This window comes from Leptonychotes weddellii, chromosome 12 (genome assembly GCF_054177405.1).
Source record: "Leptonychotes weddellii isolate Sample4059 chromosome 12, ASM5417740v2, whole genome shotgun sequence".
NCBI lineage: Eukaryota > Metazoa > Chordata > Mammalia > Carnivora > Phocidae > Leptonychotes > Leptonychotes weddellii.
In genome coordinates this window covers 57,348,384-57,362,457 of record NC_138380.1, presented here as the reverse complement: position 1 = coordinate 57,362,457, position 14,074 = coordinate 57,348,384, and the positions used below count along the sequence as shown (strand labels likewise).

Below are 14,074 nucleotides of genomic sequence, written 5' to 3'. Positions count from 1 at the left end.
TGCATTATTTGTTTCAGAGGTACAGATCTGAGATTCAACAGTCTTGCACAATTCACAGCGCTTACCAGAGCACATACCCTCCCCAGTGTCTATCACCCAGTCACCCCATCCCTCCCACCCCACCCCCCACTCCAGCAACCCTGTTTTATGGTACTTTAAATTCTGTTTTGCATGGAGGAAAGAAAAAGATCTTAAAATGTATTTAGTCATTCTTCAGGTTGTTTGTAGGTTTAATGTGTGTGCAGATTTTTGCCATGTGTATAGAATATTCTTTAAAAAACAGAATTGAAATTTTGCTTTATTGTAAAAAACTGCTGTGATTTACCTTGATTTTGGCAAATGAAGTAAATAAAGTAGCCCCATGGGGGCTTTGTTATTTTGGTAATTGCCTACTTTGTGTGAATACAGATGAAAGAATCCTTTGAAGTAAAAGGAACATTATTTTGTAAAGAAAATAGATTTTTTTCCTTGTAGTATTGCATAAACCTTTGAGAAAGCAGGTTATTTTTCATTTTTTTGTTTTGTGATTTTTCTTTGAATACAGTATTTTGCTTACTATTGCGTTTACTGAAAAATTCTTTTTTATTGGTGATAATAATAACTGCTCCCAAGAAGAAATTTGTATTTCCTTTCATTTTAGGATTTGTCATCTAAAAAACGTATATCTAAACAGAAGTGAAGATAATGATTACCAACCACAAATTTAATGATATTAAAGAAATTAAAAGTTTTGATTTCTTTGCTCATCTTGTGTACTATATAGTCTAGCTCCTTTGAAATCTTTTCTTTGGCATCCTTTTGTATGATTTTCAGATTACGTTAAGGTTCACTGTTATAAAGCCTTTGAATGGCATAAAGATGACAATTAATGGCATCTGCTTCAGGCAGCTTATGTAAGTCATAGTTGCAAACCAACTTTTTAGTTTTATTCCTACCAGGCTATTTTAATTATAATCTATAGTCCCTGGTAGCATTGTGTGACTAAAATACTTACACATGACTATTGACCTATTAATGACATCTAGTAAATTAATGTTGATGCTTTAAAATTATTTACTAGTTGTGTATGGTTCTTTTTCTTTCTGGGTGATTTAACTCAGTATTTATATAGTTATTTATTTTAATTTGAGTATCTTTGGTGTTTGTGAGAAGACACTCTCCGGTTTAGGCTCCAGTTGTCTGTTTAATGTGTAACCAGTTCAAATAATCACATCTTACATTGGATGCATATAAACTTACCTGTGGGGTAAAGCCTTTTGAGAGATGAGTGTTGCTTACATATGCTTCTCATATAGTGTTTTTTTGTTTGTTTGTTTTTAATGTCTTCAGTTTATTGGAGGTCACTTTGGATGCCCCTTAGAATTTGGCACTTAGATTCTTAGAATAAACCTGGTCAGAAGATCCTGGGGTGGTTGATATTTGGCTATCTGTAGAAGCAACCTATCTTGGAGAGGTAATAAATGTGTCTTAGGAGATCAGAGAAGTGCCCCAGCCTAAAGATGATGAGGGTGTACATCAGGCCTAGAATTAAGTTGTAGTTTATTTCTATTTATGCATTAATTTTTTTTTCTCTTCAGGATATTTTTATCATGAGGGTGGTGTCGTCTAGGTAATATGAAGTGTTGCGTCAAGCATCATTCAGGAAAAAGAAAACTATTTAGGAGTCATGACTATTGTAGTTGTTATGTAAGTCATCAAGAGTTCGACATGTTTTTTATAGTCTGGGTGAAATGATCTCTGAACTTTTCAGTTGCCCTTTATTGAATTCTATATTTATCAATACTGTGATGGTGCCAATACATTCTTCTTGGTATTTTTATACTGAGAAAGAATTATTCATGATAATGGATGTGACATAACTTTCTAGTGAGTTTGGTTTGTCAGGCACAAAGAGCCTCATCAACACCGAGTTCATTGACAAAATTGAGTTTCAAGAATTTTAATGAGAACCTGATCTTACCAAAATGTTGACAGTGATATTTTGCTTGACTTTCATGTTGGTGTTCATGTTTCACATCTATTAAGTTCAAAATCAAGGAAAATCTTTTTAATTTTATAAAAAGTTTTAACAAATCTGGAAGTGCAAATAGTAACTTTAAATATAATTTGTAATTGCAGATATGTATATTTGCATAGATAAGGAAACATTTTACTCTTAATAATTGAAAGGTAGATGAAGTATAACATGACCTACTCTAAAACGTAAAGACGTGTACTAACTAATCTTGTTTGTTTGCAGTGAGGATCTTTAAAAATTTTTTATCACATTTTCTCATTAAATAATTTAACTTCTCTCAGAATATTGAGTTAAACAGAAAAAGAGTAATCTGTTTTTATTAATTTCAGTTATGGATAAATTTTTACAGAAGATAGAATCATAAATGTTTAAAAAGATCAAATACCTCCTAGAGCTAGAAGTTGGCTCAGTTGTGAATGGAACTCAGTTTGTCTAACTCTAGTCTGAACTATTCAAATTGTCCTATAACCTTAATTTATGTCTGTGTGGGTTTATGTATTTTTCTTTTCCTAATACTTAACTTTGTGTTTATGGTTATATGAATTTGTGTTTTATCTGCCATCCCCAAAGTTTGAGACCTTTTTGATTATATGTTTGTTTTGCATGAGCATGGTCTTAAATATTTAAGTGTCCATTACAAAAGGAGCTCAATGAATGTTAATCAGTAGTTCCTAGATACAATCTGATTTCTTTTTAATGAAGATTCCTATTTTTATGTAATTTTTATTCCCGTAATGCTTTTCCAGTAGATGTAAAATTATTTTAAAAGGTCATTTGTTTCATTGTGCATACTATGGTAGTGAAAAAGTACTTTTATAAAATGATTTCACATACATGTTTTGACTTTAATATCATTCTTATAAACCATTAGTTTTTCAGATTTGTTCTCTACTTCCCTTTTTCTTTTGTAATTTTATAAATGAGTTAAAAAATAAACTATTTAATCATACCTTTTTTTTTTTTTTAGGTTGTTATGGAGTTGATGGAGAGAGTGACTCTATTATGAGTTCAGCTTCTGAAAACTCCACAGAACCTTGGTTTTGTGATGCCTGTAAATGTGGTGTTTCCCCTAGCTGTGAACTCTGTCCCAATCAGGATGGAATTTTCAAGGAGACAGATGCTGGAAGGTTGATGTCATAATTCTGATGGGTTTATATGCCTGCTTTATAATGTGTCTGCTTCTATTATTTTTTCAGTTACAAACTTTTGTTTGATTGTTTCTTTGTATTTTTTTTGGCATAGGGTAAATGGACAGTAGGCTACAGATCAGGGGAAGGAGAAAAGACTATTTATTGGTTATCTGCATTTGCCTTTATAGCCATAGTCCCATTTAATCCCAGTGATGACTCTATAATGAGACAGTTGCTAAAGTTTTCCATTTTATGGGTGTAGTACCTGAGCCTTAGATCATTAAGTAATTTTAATTTGATCAAGGTCACAAGCAGGTGAATAGTCAGATTTGAACCCAGATCTGTCTGACTTCAAAAGTATATCAGAAGACAGAACCCATACAGTGGTTTTAAAAGGGGACTTTACAGAATTATTAAGCTATGATAAGAGTAACTGTGATATCACAGCCTGTACCCCTGAAACAAATAATACATTATATGTTAATTAAAAAAAAACTAATGATGTACTACAAGTTGGCTAATTTAATTAAAAAAAAAAAAAGTAACTGTAATATAAAAGAACTCTAAAGGATACCCTAAGGCCGAGGGAGAGCATCCAGGGAATGACAAACTTGGAAGACCCCTCCCCAAGGCTGGAGTTCAGACCTTATTGGAGAAGGTGTAGTTGCAAGCTATTGGATGGCAGAGATGCTTACTGGTTTGCCTGGGCCAGAACTGGTCTTTAGTTCGTGGCAAGTGGGTGTCTAGGCACAAGTTGCAGAAGGTACTGGGGCACCAGTATGGTGTCTGGAGTGTGTGGGGTCCGTGTTGGGAGGGCCACAGAAAAGTGATCTCCGGGCTGGGCTTGCGAGGGCACAGAGTTGGTAGTTGGTGTATGTGGCTGGGGCAGAGCCCTGGCAGATGCTCTTCATCATCCCTGCTGAGAAGTGCTTTCCTCCTACAGTGCTCTCTACCACTTCTACTGAGACAGCTTAATATCTTGCTCACTGTAAAGGAGAAATGCTGAAGGTATTTTCTCCATTATTGCATAGCAGATATTTGAGGTGGATTTGGAGCTGAGAGGCAATAAATTGATAACTGGCACAAAGATCTATGTTTTTTTCACTACACTCATACTAATCTTTATTATTACATTTGAGCAATTGTCATCATAATAGTGTTGATATTTTTCATGTTTTTGCCCAGGAGACTACCATCTGGGTAGTTTAAGAGTAGTTCCTACCCTCTTGTATTTTATGGATCATTACCTACCTGACCTCCCCACCGCCCCCCCCAATATGAGTACTAAAATATATTAAGTTTTTTATTTTGTGATGAAATATTTCAGTATTTTTAAAAATGTTTAATAGTGGGACAAATTTTCAGCATTATTTTCCATATTTTAACATTGAAAAGGATAGGATACATTTTATCCCAAAGTAAAGATAGTCTTTAAAATTTAATACATGTTACTTTAGCAAAGTCAGAAATATTTTTCTTATATGTCCCTTGGTTGGTGGAGAGGCCCCTGAGAAATGTTGCCATACAAGGTTGTTGGGATAGCATAGAATCTACCATGGAATCTTGGAGAAGCCTGTGTGTTGATGTCTAGGAAAAATGGCTAAAAATCTTAGCTCTTCTTCCTCATTGCACATCCAAAAAGGTGAAATAAAATACAAGGCATAACAAATGATTTGATGTATTGACATGAATCTTTAGTCTCTGTCATAGACCCGGGCATTATTTCATGTTTGGACTGACTTGGGCCCAGAATTAGGGAATTGAGTGCAGCATTAAAAGTGTGTGCTTCCAGGTTGGACTGCCTATATTTGAGTTCTGGTCTTTTTTTTTTTTTTTACTAACTGTGATTATAGGCATTTGATTTAACTTTTTAAAACCTCTATTTTCTTAGTACTTTTGAGAGGAATGAGGTGATTCCTATAAAACAGTACAGTTTCTGGAGCATAGCAAGTGGTTAATAAATGTCTCCTTATTTCTACTGCTTCTGCTACTGCTGCTCCTAATGGTTTTCTTACTACCAGTATTGTTCCATTTCCTTAAGGTGATCATAGAGTATCAGCTGCATGAATTCCTTCTGGTAACTATTTAGTCCTGACAGTTGAAATTTTTGATGAGAAATTGTGGTGAATAAGTAAGACAACTTTGGAAAACACAGAGCTTCCTCTTAGGGAAAATAATTTGTTTTACCTCTTTTCTTGTTCATAATTTAAAAGTTCTATTGAAAAACTATAAAGTACCTGTCTCTTCACGCTATTATAATCCACAAAATGACTTGTAAAATTGTTTCTGAATGGAGAAAAGAGAGGCCCCTTTAATTAGATTCACTCAGAAATATTTGTACTGACTCCTGTGGATCTTACCTCTACAGACACTTCCCTTGGTGGTACAGCCTCGCAGAGGTTCTTCTATAGTATTTGAACATTTTATTTGCATTGAGGCACACACTCATCTATAGGCTATGGTGGAAATTACAGGTCTTGAAATAGTTTGAAGGATATAGTTGAACCTTGATATACTTTGATACAAGGCAAAAAAAAAAGTCAAGAAAATTTGGCAAGCCATTTAGTATTCTAGCTTCAAACGGTAAATGGGGGAAAAAAAAGAACAATGTATGGAAAGAATGAAAAAGGTTTTGAAACTGCATATCACATAGGCTAATTAGACTTTTTCCCCCTCTGTTTCTGATGGGAGCCGCAAGTTCTACATCTAGTTAGTTTGCTCTATTAAAATATGTGAGTTTAAAAGGATATATTAATAGTTTCCATGCTAGAATGACAATTTTGACTCTTCGTTTTTTGGTGGTTTTATGTGGTGCTTGATTTCTGTTTCATTTCCCCAGTCAACATCTTTCCTTATAGCTCTAAGCAAAATGGACGTTAACATAGCAAAGATGGTTCCCTTTTGATTTCTCCATTTGTCTTAATTACAGAGTTCTAAAGTATGTACAATTAAACAAATGAACAAAAAATTATTTACAAAAGGTATTAAAAAGGAACAAAATTGTCTCAGCTGTTTGATACGCATTTTAATAAAGACCCAAGTTGACATCCTCACGTCAGTGGTTGGGGAAATGATACAGTTTTGTGCCAATCACACTGAAATGGCAGTTTAAATCTGTAGTACTTGCATGACTTGTACTAAAATATTTTCAGAAGGTCAGTATGAAGCAAGCAGCCAGCTGTTGGGTTTATCAAAGATAAACTCCTACAGAGTACAGTGGCATTTAATACACCAGTGGAGCATGAAAAAGCTGCGCAAATTAAATTGAGAAAGCAGCTGCTTGTTGAAGATGTGTATCTTTATATCGAACTCCACAGGATGCATTTGGGAGGTTGGATTAAAACATTTTATCAAGAAAATCTCAAAATCTTGGATTTTCTTCTCAATAAAAAAGATAATTTCTAAAGATTTGTAACTTTTCCCCAGTGCCTCTATAAAATGATTCTTAGTCTTACTCTTTTAAAATGTATAATGTGTCACAAAACACAACCATATAGCAGTCGTAGCCTCTCAAGCTGTGATAAAGCAGAATTTGTTGTTAATATAGTCACAAGGTTAAGAGAGATTTGCTGTCTCATTTTTACCTTCTTTCTTACAGAAGTGATATAGATCTGTTTAAATTTCGAAATCTGGTGATCCCATATATTGTGTGGTTGTATGTAAACAGAAAGGATTCCTGATGCATTTCAAAAGTTTCAGCGCAGCTTTTAAAAAATGAAATTAGAATCAACTACCTTTTTTTAGTGTACTGAAACTTCAAGCATTCTTTATTTAGTGTTGCGTATCATTCAGACTTAAAAAAATACATGTGGGGCATATAAGTTTTAGTACAAAGGTTGTATGGTGAACAGATGAGTGAAACAGGACTTCCTTATATTTTATAACTGTTCTGGACAGTCTTCGAGAATCAGTTTTAACCTGGGAAGAAAGAAAGGATGAACATTAAAAATTGTTTTAAAGTGTTCTGAAGGACTATTCCAACAGCTTTTAGAAAAAAGTAACAAGGAAGAATAATTTTACCTAATTACTGCAGAATTACTTCACAGTTCTTAAATTAGATCCTTACTTCTCAGAGTGCTTAAAGTAATGAATGTGAATACCTTTCCACGCATAAGAAAATGATGTTTTGTTTCATTTGAATAGTGGTTTTGTGCAAATATTTAAGAAAAATAGGTGAGTGCAAAGTGCAGTGAACTGAAGTGACAGGCAATTATAGTTGTTAACTCTCAGCTTTGGCTAAGTGCTAGAAAAGTGCTTATTGCAGTTGTGCTTATTCGATATTCTTCAGTTATGTGAGATTCTGAGATCTGACCATAGAATTCTTTCAGGAGTTATTTGAGATGGCACATATTTTATGTTTATTTTCCTTGTGGGCATTTTATGAAAGGGTTTGATGGCAAAATCATATTTTCTCTCCTTATAGATGGGTTCATATTGTTTGTGCCCTGTATGTTCCTGGAGTAGCCTTTGGAGATATTGACAAATTACGACCAGTAACACTAACAGAAATGAATTATTCCAAATATGGTGCCAAGGTGAGACAAAGTTTTCTTTATTGTCTAAAAGAGAAAAATTTTACTTGTTAGTTTGTATGGCTTTTTACTAATACCATATCATTGTTGAGTACAGAAATGCTTATTCTTATTATACTAGTTTGTAGAGTAGTTAGCACTAAATCATCTATTATTGATAGTAATTTTCCCAGAAAGCCCATAATTTATAAATTCCTTCATGTATTCTTTAACTTTTGGGGTAAAATGATAATTGATTCTACTTAACATTTCTGTGCCATTTAGCACACTCCCTAGCACATATGAATTCTCAGACTAGTTAGAACAAATACAAACCTAATTTCTGACTTTACTTTTGAAATGGAATTTACCAAAATTACGAAAAGAGTATAAGAAGCACCTGTTATTTTACTTTTAGACTTCAAGGACTGTTTTTTGTTTGTTTTTTTTTAATGACTACAAAACCTGTCTAGCAACTGATTCTGAGCCTCAAGTTTATAAATTGGTTTTTATTGCTTGAGCTTTAGGATTATAAGTGATAAAAATACACTTACTAATTTAAATTTAGTTACATGATTACTACAGACATCCCTGTAATATTAGAATGAATTAGGCACTGATACATTCTCTTCCATTGCTGTCTTTTGGGAAATTGGGAAGGAAAACTCTTGAATAGCATTAGTAACACATTAAGGTGGGGTGGGAAGTTTACAGATTGTTGGAAAACTCCGATATTGAAAATTCAAGAATTTGACAGTTTCTGCTGTTATATCCAGAATATCCTCCTTAGGTTCTAACCACCACCTGCATCCCTCACCCTCCAGCCTCACTCCAAAACTCTTGTGCTTTAGTTTGGGTAATTTCTATTGAATTATCTGTAGCATTCCTCTCCAAAATTAGCTAAAGCCCCCAGGGAGAAAAACAGGCCCAAGCACCGAACTTACTTTCCTGGTCCTCAGGTAGTTCTATACTATCTTTTTATCTCTCTGATGCCTTTAAGCAATAGTTTAAAAAAAAATACTTTGTCCATATTTTCTAGTTTCTAGCAGGATTAATACAGATTACCTAGTGTACCATTATTGGAAGTGAAAGGTACTGCTTTTTGATAACAGCTTCATAATTCATAAACACAAAGCCTAGAAGGGACTAACAAGTAATTTTCAGTAGGCACACAGTATTATCATAAATATAAATCTACAAGCAATGAAAAACACAGGAACCAGATATTACTTCATATATCTGAAACCAGCAGTGACCTCTGAACCAAAAAAGAGAATCATTAAATATGCAATTGTGAGCTGATTTTTCATTATCACCTGCTTTTGTTTTGAAGTATGATTAGGAAGTGGAGTAAAAAATTATGTATTCTCTAGCTCATCTGCAAAATCAGTGATGTGAATTATAACTGGGACAGCTCTTCTAGACCTGTCTATCCATTTACTAATCCTGGTTGCTTTCTTTCCTGTGTTCTCAGTTGCTTAGTTCCCTAGCATTTTAAATGATTCAAGCAATGGAGGAAGATTCTCTTTTTCTTGCTAGATTGTTTTATAGTCTTCACAGGACCTTATGGTCAGGAAATTATTTCTTGTATTCACTCTGAAATCTCTTGCTCAACTTCATCATATTACATTGAATTAGTTTGGGAACTATCCTGAACAATTTGGTTCTTTTTGCACTATTGACATTCTTGAAATAATTTAATTTCTTCATTTCTCTCTTTCCCTTCCTCTCTCCTGTCTCATTCTTTCTCTCTCTTTTGGTTTCATGTTTAGATTACTATTTGCTAGTATTTTATACCGTACGCCTTCTACTGTTACTGGAAAAAGACATTTAACCAAGCAGTAGAGTGTCAGGATTGGGGTGTGTTTTCACATCTCTGCCCAGAGTCCTGTTCTTGCTGTTTTCATTCATTGCTGATGTGTCAGTTTGGTGCTGTCTACCTAGTAGATAGCCACTAACTGTTAACAGTGTTAAAATGACATTTTTAGTGTCTGTTGAATTTTTTTCTTTATGTTTCCCTTGTATTTAATTTACTTAGAATATATTTACTATAAACAGTTCTTCTTTAATTGTCTCTTGGCAGTCTTTCACAATTTAGCAGGTTTTTCTTCAGTGAAGATTACTATCACTAGTTTATATTTTAAGACTAGACCTTTTTTTTTTCTCTGTGGTTTAGATAGTGAAAAGGATAAAAAATAAATTTAGAGGGATTGGGAGTAATTTCAATACTTTAAACTTCTAGTTTTACAGTTTTTTCCTTTGTATTCAGAAAGGATGTAGTTGGCTGTAATATCTTTGACAACAAATTGTTTACTTAAGATTACTTTTAATTCTCCTGAAAGTATTTCTCTTTAATTTAATTTAATAGTATTTAATTCTCGGGCGCCTGGGTGGCTCAGTTGGTTAAGCGACTGCCTTCGGCTCAGGTCATGATCCTGGAGTCCCAGGATCGAGTCCTGCATCGGGCTCCTTGCTCAGCAGGGAGTCTGCTTCTCCCTCTGACCCTCCCCCCTCTCATGCTCTCTCTCTATCTCATTCTCTCTCAAATAAATAAAATAAAATCTTAAAAAAAATAGTATTTAATTCTCTTAAATGTATTTTAAAAATACGTGATTTCTTTGGCTGCAATGCCTAGATTTTTTGGTGAATTTTTTCTGGCTTCTTACTTATTTTCTTAAATTTTCCAAGCAGTATTATATTGTTCAAATCAGTATGGTTGAATGGTTAAGAGCATGGACTTTAAGATTACCCTGGTTTGAATACTGACTTGACAGTTACTTTTTGTGTTATTTTGAGATTTCTTAGCCTGTCTTCCCCTCAATTTTCTCATGTGTAAAATGGAGATAATACCTCTTCCACATATTAGAGTGGAAGATTGCACAGTATGGTTACATTATATTAATATATGTAAAGTGCTTAGAATAGTGCCTAGCACATAGTAAACCTTCAAATTATTATTACTGTCATCTATTATATCAGTGGAATTTTGGTTTATTAGAACTGTAGAGAGAATTAACTTTTTTATTTTTTTTTTTAAAGATTTTATTTATTTATTTGACACACAGAGAGAGAAGGAGAGAGCAAGCCCAAGCAGGGGGAGTGGCAGGCAGGGGAGAAGTAGGCTCCCTGCTGAGCAAGGAGCCCAATGTGGGGCTTGATTCCAGGACCTTGGGATCATGACCTGAGCCGAAGGCAGCCGCTTAACCGACTGAGCCACCCAGGGGCCCCTAGAATTAAATTTTTAATATAAACTCTTTTCTTGCCTATAATTATTGTTTCTATTAATATGCTACTGATTCACGATTTGTATTTTATGGATGCTTTGTATGAGAATGCAGTCTTGTTCTAGAGATATTTTTATTCTGAGAGTTTTCCTTTTATTCCATTGTAGGAGTGTAGCTTCTGTGAAGACCCTCGTTTTGCTAGAACTGGAGTTTGCATTAGCTGTGATGCAGGGATGTGCAGAGCCTATTTCCATGTGACCTGTGCCCAGAAGGAAGGTCTGCTTTCAGAGGCAGCAGCAGAAGAGGTAGGTTTATTTAAACTCATCGTTGGTGAATATGTTCATGTCTCATGACTGTAAATGTCCCACAACAGGTGTGCATTATAAAAGAAATTAACAAGCTTATTTTAAAAGTCTTTGCCTAGATCATTGGTCTAAAATTTAAAAAATCAACAATGTATGAGTTTTTTCAGTTTCAAAGCTAGTTAGACATTTGGAAAACATGTTAAAAATTCTTAGAGTGAGATCTGACAGATAAAATGAAACATAATCCAGGTTGTTTTAAAGCATTAAAATGTCAGCATCTTGGATAACCTCACTCTGTTTCTGTAAATAAAATCATTACCCCTTCAGTATCTGTATTTCTATCTCTTTACAATTGTTTTTAATTTTATAATTTTCCTTCCAGGTTTATTGGCTTTAGATTAAGCAATCAGTTGTTTTCAAAATATGTTTTGGGGACTCCTTAATATACTTTCAAGGGGTTTATGAGGTTAAAACTATCTTTGTAACAATATGAAAGTGGTATATACATTTTTTACTCTTAATTCTCTCATGAGTAATAGTGGATATTTTCAGAGATTATATAACACATAACAATATAACATATTGAATGTGGAAATAGTTTTGAGAATCCAGCTATCTTCTTTTATTTGGGCTGTCTAGATGTTAAAGAGATTTGCGAAAATGTAAAACAGTGCCACTCTTCTCACTGAATTTGTATATAGTATTTTTTTATAAAAATATTATTTATCTTAACATGTAATGGGATTATTATTTTAAAATGAGTAAATATATTAAAATTTTATTATTTTAATTTCTCATATGGGGACTGTCTATAAATATAACTCACATAAGCTCTTTCGGGCTCTAATAATTTTTAAGACTTAAGGAGTCCTGAGACTAAGTTTTGTTGTTTCTTTAAGTTCTTTATGTAGACAGGTATTTGAGTGTTTGCTTGGTAATTCTTACTGTCTGTTCATGGTGGATCTGTGGTATATCTAAGTCTCTTGTGTTTCTTCTTTTACTGGCTAAATTTTTAGTGTCATATAAAAATATGTTTATTATATTGGGTCTTTATCTTATCCCATTTAATTCATAGACAGGAATCAAGTGAAAAAGATAATCTAATGAAAATTGGTTGAGTAGATTAGAGTGATATTTTTTTTTTTAATAAATGAATTCTATAACAGTTATATGTTGGTACATGGTTTTGTACCAGTCTCTGATTCCTATGAATTGTACTTTGATTAACTGATGAAGGGTACTGCGTAAACACAACATTTTCACAGCTCTTAGGCAGACATAGAGGTATAATTAATTATATAATAGGGTTGTGTGGATTAGTTATGACTACAGCTCAGGATGGTGAGCGAAGTGCAGAGGGGCAATACAAATAAGACTTAGAAGACTAGATAATCTCAGGTGAATACTTAGATCACAGAATCTGTTAGGTTATTACTGTACTGTGGTAAACTTTGAGCTTTTGCAATCAGGAAGACTCCTTTGTAGCCTTTTCTTTTAGAACTCATTGGGAGCTTTACCTTTCATACTGTGGTAGTTTGGGTTCCTATGTATAGCACCATTCATTCACCATTTTTATTATTTTTTTGGGTTGACAGTAGGTAACGAAAATGTGTGAAGTTGGGGCGCCTGGGTGGTGGGAGTTAAGGCTCTGACTCTTGGTTTCAACTCAGGTCGTGATCTCAGGATCATGAGATCAGAGACCATGGCTCCACTCGGTGCAGAGCCTGCTAAAGTTTCTCTCTCCCTCTCCCTCTGCCCGCTTCCCTGTGTGCTTACGCAGGTGCCCGTATATGTGCTCTAAAATAAATAAAATCTTTAAAAAAATAAAAAGAAAATGTGTGAAGGAGCCATATACTGTTGCCTTTTTAAGTTTACTTTTTTTGGGGGGTGGGGAATGATTTAAAATATATTTGCATATGTTTCTGGTGTCTTGTTATAAACATTTATAGAATTGGAAATAAAGATTTCTAAACAATGTTTTAAAACCCAAGAGTTTTTATGAATCTCTATCAGTGAGGTTTGCTCTTGGCAGTCATCATTCTGTTAAAAGAAGTTCTTGGCTACTTCTTATGGTTGTACTTCTATAAGATTCATGTAATATAATAGTATATTTAATTAAAAAACAAATCTTAAATTAAAACAGATCTGTTTTTTGTAGGCATATCTTCTGTTTCAATTTTATATGACATTCTAGAAAGCTTCTTTTTTCCCTTTTTTAAAAACTTGTTTGTTAAGTGAGATTTCTTCTTTTTTTATCTTTTTTTAAGGTTTTATTTATTTATTTGACAAAGAGACAGCAAGAGAGGGAACACAAGCAAGGGGTGTGGGAAAGGGAGAAGCAGGCTTCCCGCTGAGCAGGGAGCCCGATGGAGGGCTCGATCCCAGGAACCTGGGGTCATGACCTAAGCCAAAGGCAGATGCTTAACGACTGAGCCATTTGGGCGCCCCAAGTGGGATTTCTTCTTAATGGCTGTTTTATATAGGCAGTAAAAGAAAGGTTGAAAAAGAATTAGTACCTCAGTTTTATCCAGTAACATCATATACCTTACCATATTCTAATGATTTTCTATAGCCTTCTGACAGTACTTTATCTCATTGGTGAGGATCCACTTGAAGTTTCTATTCTTTCTGATCTACTTTGTGAAAATTCCAGATTATTTAGAATATTCAAACCATGTTATGATACAACACATTTATTACTAAAACTGAGCAGTAGTACAGGTTCAATTATGCTGACTGAAATTTATGTGATTATGTTTCACACCATTTAGTTAGCCTTAAGGTTACTTATATTTCATGTAAAACATATGGTAGTTTCTTCTGTGATAAAGTATGATTTGCCACACTCCGTTACCATGTAGAAAATTCTCTTTGAAACAGTATAAGA

At 33.9% G+C, this 14,074-nt stretch overlaps 1 protein-coding gene across 10 annotated transcripts in view; it reads left to right on the top strand.

Annotated features, from left to right (window-relative positions):
* PHF14 (PHD finger protein 14) overlaps window positions 1–14,074 on the top strand; it is a 195,611-nt gene that overhangs the window by 31,429 nt on the left and 150,108 nt on the right. For all 10 annotated transcript variants that reach the window (XR_014139322.1, XR_014139324.1, XR_014139323.1 and 7 more), the window contains 3 exons: window positions 2,985–3,144; window positions 7,571–7,682; window positions 11,050–11,187. Coding sequence is in view for 7 of the 10 variants with exons in the window: in XM_081800474.1 (XP_081656600.1) it covers window positions 2,985–3,144; window positions 7,571–7,682; window positions 11,050–11,187 (410 nt within the window). In the remaining 3 variants the exon portion in view is untranslated. The remainder of the gene's footprint in view (window positions 1–2,984; window positions 3,145–7,570; window positions 7,683–11,049; window positions 11,188–14,074) is intronic.